The sequence below is a fragment of the Bombus pyrosoma genome, linkage group LG1 (genome assembly GCF_014825855.1).
Source record: "Bombus pyrosoma isolate SC7728 linkage group LG1, ASM1482585v1, whole genome shotgun sequence".
NCBI lineage: Eukaryota > Metazoa > Arthropoda > Insecta > Hymenoptera > Apidae > Bombus > Bombus pyrosoma.
In genome coordinates this window covers 5,222,372-5,234,630 of record NC_057770.1, presented here as the reverse complement: position 1 = coordinate 5,234,630, position 12,259 = coordinate 5,222,372, and the positions used below count along the sequence as shown (strand labels likewise).

At 38.9% G+C, this 12,259-nt stretch overlaps 1 protein-coding gene across 8 annotated transcripts in view; it reads left to right on the top strand.

The window, feature by feature from the left end:
• Nucleotides 1-12,259, top strand: part of LOC122569677 (G-protein coupled receptor Mth2) — a 42,839-nt gene that overhangs the window by 16,532 nt on the left and 14,048 nt on the right. For 2 of the 8 annotated variants that reach the window (XM_043731116.1, XM_043731160.1), the window contains 2 exons: nt 5,665-6,046; nt 6,272-6,649. In XM_043731116.1, coding sequence (XP_043587051.1) covers nt 5,723-6,046; nt 6,272-6,649 — 702 coding nt within the window. In that variant the 5' untranslated portion in view covers nt 5,665-5,722. The other 6 variants (XM_043731150.1, XM_043731125.1, XM_043731133.1 and 3 more) reach the window with 6 other exon arrangements.

The window sequence follows — 12,259 nt, the reverse complement described above, 5'->3', positions numbered from 1 at the left end:
CGTGTTATATTTTACGGCCTTGATCCCGGACGAACATCTTTTGGAAATTAATTACAAGTGGCGCGCTCATCCTGACTAACAGGTTATGTACCGGCTATGAATTACGTTTTATCCTCGTTTCTACGGTTATACCGTTACTGCCGCGGCTAACGAACGAGTCGGTGAGTTTAAAAAATCGTTTCGCGCGAGATGCGCAAACGCGGTAAATTGATGGAGGTGGAGACGAGAATGGCGGAAGAAGGAATTACAAAAGGGGGTGGATGAGATGAAGGTTGGTAAACGACAGGATGGTTCGCAACGAAGGCGATTAATCGGAGAGCGTTAAACGCAAGGTCCGTGGCGAAAATTAATTTCTATTCCCTTTTTATATACGTCTGCCACGGAGAGGTGAGAATAACGACCAACGATATATAACGATCACTGATAAAAATATAGCAAGTATGATAAAAGGATAGATTAGGTAAACGGAATGGGAATAGATCGATAGAAAATAAATTACGAAGAAAAATTTGTTGGTTACTTGCGATATTTAGATAGGGTAATTTAATGATGGTCAAATTTTTTTAAAGGTGTTCATCCACCTACGTATAACGATAGGATCTGGTTGTTGGAAAATTTGGATTAGTTTATCCTTTGCCATAGCTATTTACGTAAATATTTCAAATAATAAATTCTCTTATAATTGGTTTCTCAAGTTGTAGAAGCTAGAAAGTTAATTCGAATGATTTCAAAGTAAATGGCAAGAACTGAGAGAGACGCTAACGTTGGAAATATCGTTTACGTTGGTAATGGGAACGTGAAGGGGAAAATTATAAACAAAGGGAGAAGAGTGAAGTATAGTATAGTATAGTATAGTATAGTATAGTATAGTAACGGCGTGTAAGAAGAAAACAGTGGAAGAAGAAAAACGCTTGCCAGCTAAACAGGTGTTGGGTTAACGAAAACGCTTCATCCTGTTTTCTCACTAATTCACTGTCGATATCGTTTCCGGCAATGAGTCATTCTTTATAAAAGGGAAGATCCAGATACCAGAAATCAGTTTCACGCTGAATAGTTTATTTCAATCGAGTTTCGTGGTCGAATACTATACTAAGGCGTGTTTCGCCTAGACAACGAAATACGATACCTGTTTTTCTATCGATGACGCGCAAATTACAGCGTCTTATAAACAGCCTAGTAAAACGGGGGAAAAAAGCAGACAGACCAGATGTGCTTTTGCCGAAGAAAATTGTTGCTTAAGTCGCTTTGGGCAAGTAACTAAACAACGATGAATACGTAGCGAACAAATTTTAAGCGCTATCGAATATCTGTGTGTCAGACTGACGCGAGTCTTTGTTCGTACTGTTCGGAGTAAAAAATTTCCTACAGTTTGCTCATAAAACATAAAAACATAGCCGACGATTATCTTCTTACTATTTATACAAGTTATACGAGTTTCGAGTCGGTATGTTTCTAAAAAAAAGGAAACCAATAATACCAATTTAATTCGATTAATTTACTAATTATTAATTCATATTAGTAATAGTAATGTTACTGGTTAATTTATCGTTCGCGAAATAATTAACTAATGAATTTATCTTTGTTACGACAAGGAAGGACAAGGAAGAAATAGAGGAAGCGTCTACTATACGTAAAAGATTCGAGTAGTTCCGCAAAATGTAATCTTACGTCATACGCAACTGTAAACAAATTATAAATATAACATTCTCGACGATAGGTTGGTTTATTTTTCAACTTGGAAATTTTTCACTTGCATTTAGCTAGGTAGAAAGACGTGCAAAGAGTGTGTAGGTCGTCTGGCGTAAATTTGAATATCGAAAAGCGATAACGATACGGAAGATTTTGTCAACCTCTTCTCGTGCTGTCTTCGCGTGTCTTCGCGTGTCTTCGCGTGTCTTCGCGTGTCTTCGCGTACTGTCGCTCCACTTTGTTGCCGTCACGGATTCTCCCTCAACCGATTCTCTCCAGTCACGAAAATAAACTTTTATCCGTATTTTTTTGTCCTGTACTTTTTATATATGCGAGCGTCGTTCTTACAGCAGAGGTTTCTACGATGTGTGTGTTACGATGCTTGTCGCGTGTACTGTGTACAGTTGTACGTTACCCACGCACGATACTGCTATCTTTTGCGAGTATCTCGAAAACTAGATTTTTCGCAACAGACCGATGGAAAATGTTATTCGGAATCATGCCCCCATGACCATGTATTCGGAGATGGTGGAAATTAGCGAGAACCACCTAGCTTCCCGACAGGTTCACCTTATCGGTGGAATGGCATTTGATTATTCGTTTGAACCGAACGGAATCTGATAATAATTATTTCAATTGAAAAATTGACCAGAGGTGATATATACGTATGTATGTAGAGCGCGTCGAACAATATCTTCCTTCTTTTTTCTTCGTTGAACGAACATTTTACCTTGCAGTCTGATGGTAAATCACTGCTGCTGCAGCAGTATTGATACTAATGAGCGAAAAATACGTCCATTACGTATGGGCGATATAACGAAGTGACGTACAAAGTGTTTCTCGCATAAAGCAAATCTTATATAAAGCAAAATTAAACGGATTCGAGCGGTACAGGTTACAGGTGGTAAGCGAATATGTATATAGGTGTGTGGTGTGTGGCTGTCTCGAAAGTAGAATAGTTCGCACATTCGAAAGATAGAGGTATTTGTGCGTGAAAACGATTAGTTTAGGAGATATTTCGATTGTAATTTTGTAAAATTTAGTGTACGAATAGGCTGGATAACTTAATTACGAATATCGTTTTCTCGATCGTGAAAGAGTTTAACGACCGATATGTTACACCTCGTCTTTCCAAAAAACCAGAGTAGAGAACGCGGGTCGAGACTAATTACTTTGATCCGGTCGATCGATCGCGATCGAATTAAACGGATTACGTCAAGAACATCGAAGACCAAGAAGAAGGAAGCAAAAAGAACGAACGTTGAGGAGGGGATTCGTGGAAAGGGAGGGGAGGGAGGGGAGACTGGGCGAAAAGAGGCGCGTCGTGTATGGTCTTGTTGTTGTTGTACCCAGCGGCAAGCCTAGTCGAATTTCTCTCTCATCTCCGCTGTCGGTTGGCGCGAGCGTACAGTCGCGTTTCTACGTGCGTATTCACCGTGTCGTGTTATATGGACGCATCGCGCCGTTGTCGAATACGCGGCGGTACGTTGGCGGGAATGCGGGAATGGAGGAATGGGGGAATGGGGGAATGCAGGAATGCGGGAATGCGGGAATCTGAGCCAGTCTGGCCGCGGATAAACGATAAGGGGGCAAGGAAATCGGCAGTGACGATTGTAGGATTCATCTATCGAGAATAAATGCTCGAAGAATCGTTTATCGAATAGCTTTGTCGGTACAGAGATTTGCATATTCGGCGTGACACGTATGATTCTCTCTATCTAATATTAGAAACGAAAAAGAATCTCTAACTATTTGTAGCAGTATGATGTGAATTACGTAGGGGTTGATAACTCGCGCGATAAATCTCGGTAAATCGTTTCGAATGTTGAGAGGTGGAAATTGCAGGACGAAACTAGAATATAAAAGGATTAGGTTAGACGGAGTAATTTCTTTATTGCAATTCGATGAACTTTGTGAATTGGGCGGACGAAAAGACAGGAAGAAGGAGGTAACGAGGAGACGGCGGTCATCTATTTGTGAATCGATTAGTCGCGTGAAAAAAAAAAAAAAGAAAAAAAAGAATACAACTGTAAAAAAGGGAAACCGAAAAGTGAGATTCGAGAAAAGGTGTCTTGTGCAAGGTACTGCTGCTTCGGAATATCGAAATGGCGGAAGAAAGAAAGAAGCAAGGCGTCGTTGAAATAATTACGAGCCGTAAGGCGAAGGGGCACGATAGGTTCGTGTCGGAGAATTAAAAACGCTGCTGGAATAATTCAAATTCAGGAAAAAGAAAGTGTGACGCAAAGAAGAGTGAGAAGTTGTAAAAAATTGGAGCAAAAGTTGGCGGAGATTGCGAGACTCGTCGCGTAATCGTCGCGCGTAATCGTCGCGCGTAATCGTCGCGCGTAATCGTCGCATAATCGTCGCATAATCGTCGCGTAATAGAGAAAAATGGGAAAAGAAGAAGCAGCGGAATAGTAACACGACCGAAAAAGATAAAACGAACGAAATTTGAACGATCTAGGTGCGTTTGTGAGTTAAGTTAAGTACGAATTTCTGATGGAATAATTAACTTGCGTCTTTCGGTAATATCGTATATGATGATATCGAAATTTTGTGTGTGTGTGTGTGTGTGTGTGTGTGTGTATGTGCATGTGTGTGAATGAATGGATTTATCGTTGAAATGTATCGTTGAGAAAGGGGAAGAACAGCGAATTAAATAGATGGGCTTTCTGATAAATGGGTAATTGATAATGATATAGAGGAAGGTAAAAATATGAAAAGATAGAAAATATACGCTTTTTATAGAAAGCTCTGGTATAAGAATGTCAATGAAATGTAAGCGAAACTTGCTTTCCTAACACTGCGAATAAAAGATGAATTGGAAACATTTCGGAACAAGGAGCAACGAGGAACAACGAGGAACAATAAGGAAGAATCTGGAAGCGGAATTGAAAGGAAATATGTAAAATACGCAGTAGGAATGGAACTGTGAAATCAATCGCGATACTTGGGAAGCTGAGAGATATTAGCAATTTGCTGCATCTGCGCCGATAGGTTATCCGCTGCGTGTGACGGAACCACGAGAAGATTTTGATCAACGAACCGAGAGGAAATTGAGATTAAGACACGTTGCATTATGCGATGGACGCGACAATTTAATCGATCGGAGACGGTTTACACGAATTGTACGAATTGAATTTTACGAAGATCGACGACGAATAACGACGAATAACGACGAGTAACGACGAGTAACGACGAGTAACGATGTCTGCCGACCGCGCAAATTCCAACACACGCATTAAAAGTTTATAACACAACGACGTCTCATTAACGGACGAAGATTGCCGATTCGACAAACGATTCTTGTGAAAAGGCGGTTCTCGTTTGTACGTTTATCATTTCCACATGTACCTTACTGTTTTCTTCGTGTCGTTTAACGTTAACATAGAACCGTTTTATTATTATTTCCCACCACGGTGAATTTACGCGATAAAGCGATACATATAGAGAATAATATAATAAATAGAGAAATAAATAAAATAGTAAAAGAAGAAAAGCAAATAAATAGAGGAACAAAGGAATAACGGTAGAGAAAGCAGAGTGTATTTGGTCAAATAATTCCACGTATAACGGCCAGAAGTCGCGTGGGTTCTTGGAAAATCCGACCGAAGATGAGACTTACTCGAGTCAAGGTCTCCAAGTATACATAGCAGCAGAATCGTCGAGCTTCGTGCTTTTCAGAGTTTGTTGGAAGTTGTGTGGACGAGCAACGGTCATTTTGATGCTTGTCGATACTTGAGTTCGCGATTTAGATCCTTTCCTTTTTAGTTGATCAACGAGTTTGCTGTTGGCTTAACAGCAAATAACGGCAAATAACGGCAAATAACGGCAAATATTCGTTACCAAGCTTCGTACAAGCTTAATATTTAATACTTCAATTGTCGTTAATATTTCAGCTGTTGTAACAGCGGTCGGTGCAACGTTCAAGTCGAAAATCTAGTTAATTGAAATATCGAATATCTGGTTTAGCAGGACACCTCATCTTTAATCGTAAAAAGCACAGCAGTTGAGTGAGATTTTCAACGGAACGATGTTGGGTGAAATTATGCAGCGATCAGTTTCGAGATATTCAAAGTGCCGTTCGTGTCCGACGCTAACGGGAAATTTTCTTCTTTTGTGGTTGCTGTCTGTGTCAGCCGGTGTCGCTTGTTCCTTCAACAAATGTTGCCCATTTGGAGAAGTTTTCTCAGGGATGTCGAAAGTGGATTGCGTTGCGTCCCCACGTGCTCCGCAAATCGTTGCCAGTGATCCTACTAACAAGAACGTAACTTACGGCCAACTTCCTATTTGCCAGAAGCCTGAATATATTACCACTCTGCCTCTTGATGAAATCAACTCGGCTGATATTTTACAGGTACGCGATAGCGGTTGCTTGTTTTACTTTATGTTTGTCAATACATGTTGCAAATCGTGCTATATAAAGGATCGATGCAGATCTTGCTACCACTTTTCTTAGATGAAACATTTATGATATAACAACGATAAAGGAAAATATTACGATAATAGGCATGAAAAGTGACCGCAGGATGACGCAGCAATTAAGTTGGCAATGAAAGTTTAAACTTTTTCGTATTTACAGAGTCCGTACTGTATCGATATTCTGTACAACGATATCACTCGGCTCGTTGTTCCGACACTCGTGCATTGTAAATCGAACGAAGACAAGGATCGAACACGTCCATTCCCAAAAGCACCATCGTTATCGGAATTTTTAAACGTCAGAAAATGTTGCTCGAATAATACTGTTTTTAACGTAGTAACGGGAGATTGTGAATTCGATCGTTATTACTCGAAAACGAACAATTTCTTGCCGTTACTCACCGATTACTTACGGGAAAACGAGGATTTTCCGAACGTGCAGTTATTTCTGCTTCATACAGGCATGCCAAAATGTTCTTCAGGCGCGATCTTCACGCACGAGATCGATTCAGCAGACATCATCAATGGAACTTTACAGGTGAGTGGATCCTCGAACGTGAATTCGCGCCACGCTAGATTCTCCATTTTTCAATCTCCAATCTACGAATAATTCGTTGTATATAATTCATTATTTCTTAATCATTTAGTTTTCAATCGAGTTTCTAGAACGAACGAAGAAAATACAAAAAAAAAAAAAAAAAAAAAAAAAAAAAAAAAAAAAAAAAAAAAAAAAAAAAAAAAAAAAAAAAGGAAAGGAAAGAAAAGAAAACTTGCCCACCTTGCCCCAATTTTTCAAAGTTATACCATAAAATATAATAATGTTGTAATTTATACCATCTGGATCGTTAAATCCAAACCGTTTTCTTTTTTCGGAGCCACAATATCTGTAACAACGAAGGTCGGAAGATAAATGAGTTGGTCGAAGGATCTTGGAATTTGGGGGAAAAATCATTTTGTTACACGAGGAGAAACAAATTTCAAGGATAGCCAACTATATGTATATTTTTCAAGCGTTCATTTACTTACGTGACGCATCTTCTTGCTCAACAACTGTACTCTCTTTGTTGCATTTATTTGAATTCTATACCATTTACAAAGATATCGTTATCGGCATATCGTTAGGGGCACGCCAATCTCGATATTCCTGCTTGTTCTCTGCTTGAGATAATATTTTTTCACAAGCGTTTCAGCGCTTCTGTATACTTTTGCGCGCCTGTGTGTTGTGTATACATACACATACGTATATAGTAAAAAATATAATATTCCGTTGAATATAATAGATTTGTGTATACTTGAAACTATTCGATATTCATAAAAAAGATACATATACGTAGTATTAGGAAAATAGTGGAGAAGTAGAGGAAAATCGGAGCAAATTGATACGGTTCTTAGCTCTCGATTAAAGAAATTGTTGTTTTACCTCTTGATACATAGATTAGAGGTGAATATTCGAAAGAGTACGATAGAGCGTGAATAAAAGTAGTCGTTAAATTTCACTGTATCAAAGCACCCACACGATTTGAATTTGTCAAAGCGTTTATCCAACAAAAAGGTGGGAAATTTCCGGCTTTAGTTACGCGAACGATGAAGTCACGCATGCAGAAGCTACGCCTTAAATTATAATAAACAAAGTTGGGACGCGACGCAAGCGTTAATTCGTTGCAGGCATCAACGGTTTCATCATTGTCCCTTTCTCTAGGTTCGTTGTTCCGTCGAATTTTTTCTCACCGTATTCAGCAGGCACGGCATCGAACTGTTTCTTGCTTTTTGTTTTCTTTCTCTTGCTGTTCTCCACTTATACATAACAGATTGTTTCTTTTTCGAAGAATTTTCTCTTCTCTAATTATCGAATATTTCAAACGTATCTTGAAACGCGAACGTGTTATTAGCTGTAAGTTATATCATTCTTTTGTATTCTTTTTTTCTTTTGACGTATATTCATCAGCATATCCACCAGCACCGTTTGTTCGTGTTATAAAGTATAAAAAGTAGGTTATAGTACTAGAATAAAGTAAAATATCGGTGAAACTTTGGAATGAACCATATGTAAAAGTATGTAGATTATGCTAGTTTACTAGAGATTTCGCGATAATATGCTGTATACCGTATTACATACTGTTGTGAACGTTGAAAATGTAGAGTACCATTTTTTCGTCTCAAGTGTTGTCACGAGGAAAACTGAATTTTACAATTTGTCTAATACATAACGCGTATCGCGGGCTCGTTGTTGACAACGAGCATTGAAACAACACATTAAAAAGGCTACTATATTTAATATATATTAATATATATTAAATATATATTAAATATAGTATATTTTCGTACGGGGAACTACCTTCTGTTGATTGTCCATTACTGTCCCTTCCAATACGATCCTCTTATCCTTCATGTTTGAGCCTTTTTCTCCGTGCCGTAATTACGTTATCCATCGTATAGCAACGAAAAGTGTAATACGCAATGTTACGAAATTGCTAAGTAGTCCATATCCTACGTATTTGACGCGTCTTTTATTTTAAATTGAATTTTAATGGATCGCGCGATAGATGGTTCACGAGTCTTCTCTTTTGTGAATTGGAGATATTCTACTTAATAATTGCGTGGTATTAGATCGTAATGGATTTTTAATTTGCTTTGTCCTTTGAGTGTAATGGACTTTTAATGGCTGTTTTCGTTTAATTGGTTTCCTCTTAAAGCGAAAAACATCGCGACACAGATATTACGTTCCTATACCTCCCGTTGTTTATGATCTTTTACAGATATTAAAAAGATTAACTACACCCGCTTTTCTCACTCAGCTATACGTTTCCTTTCCTTTTCCATTGAAACGAGAAACGTATTCCTAAAGGATTACCTGCCAAAGCAACAACGAATAATAATATTTTATGCATTCTTTAACGTTTAACGCGTTTACCTTCTTTATGTTATATACATAGGTACGTCGGGTAATGTATATTACACAATCGAATTTTATTTTCAACACACTTTCCCTGCATATGTACGTGTAGTTAAATTACGTATATATAATTATGTATGCATAAACAAACTAAACTAACTAAAGAGGCAGAAGCTTATAAAATAATAAAGGTAATGTGGAGAAAGTTATTAACGTATGTTGATGTGTGCCTCGAGACGAGTTTGCGGTAGGTGGAAAAAGAAAGAAAAAAAGAAAAGAGAGAAGAAGAAGAAGAAGAAGAAGAAGAAGAAGAAGAAGAAAAAGGTCATAACGAGGAGAAGATTAATAAATAATTATTATTCATTTTGTCGTTAGACAAGAGTCGTCGTTTAACATAATAATTTTTATAGTATAAGATAAGTTTTTTTTGTGGTTTTTTTTAAAATAGATTATCGGATCGAAATACAATGTTGAAGCAATTTTTCGAAATTCCTCCAATGACCATCTTATTTTATCGAGAAGGTCGGAAACTTGTTCCAACGGATTTTGTACGATATTTTATACGAGTAAATTTTATTTTTCATTCCTAACTATAGGACGCGATGCTTGCTCAGCTATTTTGCAGTATATGCTTCGATAACCTTTGCTCGATATCCAGAAGCGGAAGCGACTAGGTGCAGGATTTGATATTTGAACTTTATGGTTCGTGTCCTATAACTTTAAACTTCCACGACGGGTAACGAATTTGATAAGAAGACATTCTGTCGGTCCCCTTTAATTCGTACGTCGACCGTAACGAAACGAAACGAAACGAAACGAAACGAAACGAAACGAAACGAAACGAAATGAAACGACAAAATCAAGTTACATTTTCCCTCCCGATATTTCCACCTCTGAGCGCACGATACCCTTAGGCATCTTTTACCCTTTGTGTCGTCGAAAATACACGCGACATCGCGCCAGATTTACAGATACACGGCCAATATTTACGACCCTTGTTTTTAAAAGAATATTTGAAGGAATATTTGATTGCCCGATTTTTTAAAAGAATATTTTCCAGATCGAACGAAGCGTTGCAACAGAATTCACCGTGATTTTTGCATTTTGTGTTTGTTATGAGACGCTTATGTCGCGTGCACTGGATAAAGGACGGATAAACGACGGATAAACGACGGATAAACGACGGCTGGAGAAGTTTGTATTATGAAATTTTTTATTTAGCTAGCATTTTTTCCCACTCGGTTCAATCGCGATAAAAAAAAAAAAAAAAAAAAAAAAAAAACTATAGAAAAATATTTGTACGGATAAAAGAGTTTGACGTTTCGATGTTTTTGAATTTGAAAATCCGAGTCATAGTTTTAGCGGATGTAAATTCTACTTCCTTTTTATTATTCCGTATGGAAAAGCTATTGCGATACTTTGGTTGACAGACAATACGATTAGTTTAATCGCGTTAATCTTGTAACGAAACTTACTATACGAGAGAATGATCGTTTTCGAGAACCAACCTGATGCGTAATCCGCGAGACTGTAGGATGGAGTCACTCGCGGACGAACCTGGCGCGAGATGAGCGAGCCGCGGGAGATTGAAATGCGATGCGAAATTGGCGGCGAGTTTCTGGGAGAAGGGTGACGCAAACGAATTCGATGCGAAATCGAGGAGTCACTGGGAGATTGGCAAGCCTGGTGGAAGGTGTTGGGAGGGTGGAGAAAATACAGAGGAATCTGACGCGCGTGAAATCGGGCAGCCATTGGGTTGACGAGATTTTCTGCTCTATCGAGGCTTTCCTTTTTCCTCCTAATTTACCAGCTTCGTAATTTTAATTGACAAAAGTCGACACGACTCGAGCGATAAAGTGTCGTATCGTGCGAGTAGGCACGTTCAACTACGTTGCGAAGGATCATTGACTTGATCGTTAGGTCTCAAGTAACTAGAGAACTAAACTCAAATTTACAAACGCCGCTGTTTTCATTTTTATCTTTACACTGTCTACCGACAGAAAGATGGCTTTGTTTAAGCATCGCCTTCTGATGTTGGAGAAGAGGTAGAAGTCGCAAGAGGCGAGATCTCGCGCGTACGTTGGGTACTCGAGCGCGGTGTTGTTTCTGTTAAAAGCGAATAATTTTTTTGGCGGACAATGCGTCGTGGGTGAGCAGTGGCTTCGTTGTTAACTTTTGCAATCCGATATTTTCTGACCGAGCGTAAAAACACGCTTATATTTGAAGATGCGTCAAGTTGTACCGACTGACACGATCGAGCTGAATTTTCTCGCATTATCGGTAGTCGAAACATCTTTTATAGCTGTTTGTTTTTTTATCTCTACCCTACCTCTCCCGGTTTCCAAGCTGCGTAAGGTCATTCTCGTCTTTTTCTGTCGGACGTCGTATCACCAACAATCGCGGCTCTCTCCCTCTTTCTCCCTCTCTCTTTCTCTCTCTTCCTCTCTATAAATGTTTAGAATAAAGGTGTTTTTGTTTCCTACGTGTTTTTCAAGGAATTTGTACGCTGCAGATGGATTTAGGATGTTTTCTGTCTGTAACATGTGCGTTTCTGTTTCCATTCTTTTTATATGATAACCGAAAGTTAACTAAAGTTATACGAAATTAAAGTTAACACACCCGTTAAACAAATCTTTACCACTACTACCATGCCGCTGTTAGGATCGCGATCCTATGTTAATGCACATATATGTGCGTATGCAATTTTATTTATAACCACTTATGTCGCAGTAAATGTAACGTAACAAGTAGAATTTTCTTTTTGTCACAAATTGTAGCTCTGTTACTCGGGATGTTCGCCTCTACGGCACATTGGAAATTCAGCAAAATTTTCCAGACAATTATCGTTGTTAGAAATATGGTACCTAAGATTTTTCAACGAGTGTGTTTCCAAACATCCTCCTCGTCCGTCATTTCACATGTAATTGCTCTTGCATCGTTCGTATGAATGCAAATACAACATCCGTATTTAACGATCCGTACCCTTACGATCAATTCCTGCACGATAATCACTGAGGATAGCAGCGACATCCATAGCGACGTTTCGCGCTACGATTTTTTCCCGGTCATCCGGCGATAAACATTGTTTACCATAGCGTAGCGTGGCGCAACGCGACGTAGTAAAGGTAGTTTCAGATGGTCAGAGCCTTTATCCCGGCCGGTGAAAGGATGCGAACGCGGTAAATAAATCTACGGGGCGTGGTGGCGGTAGCGGTAGTGACATAGCAGCTGTAGTGGCGGCGGCGGTGGCGGCGG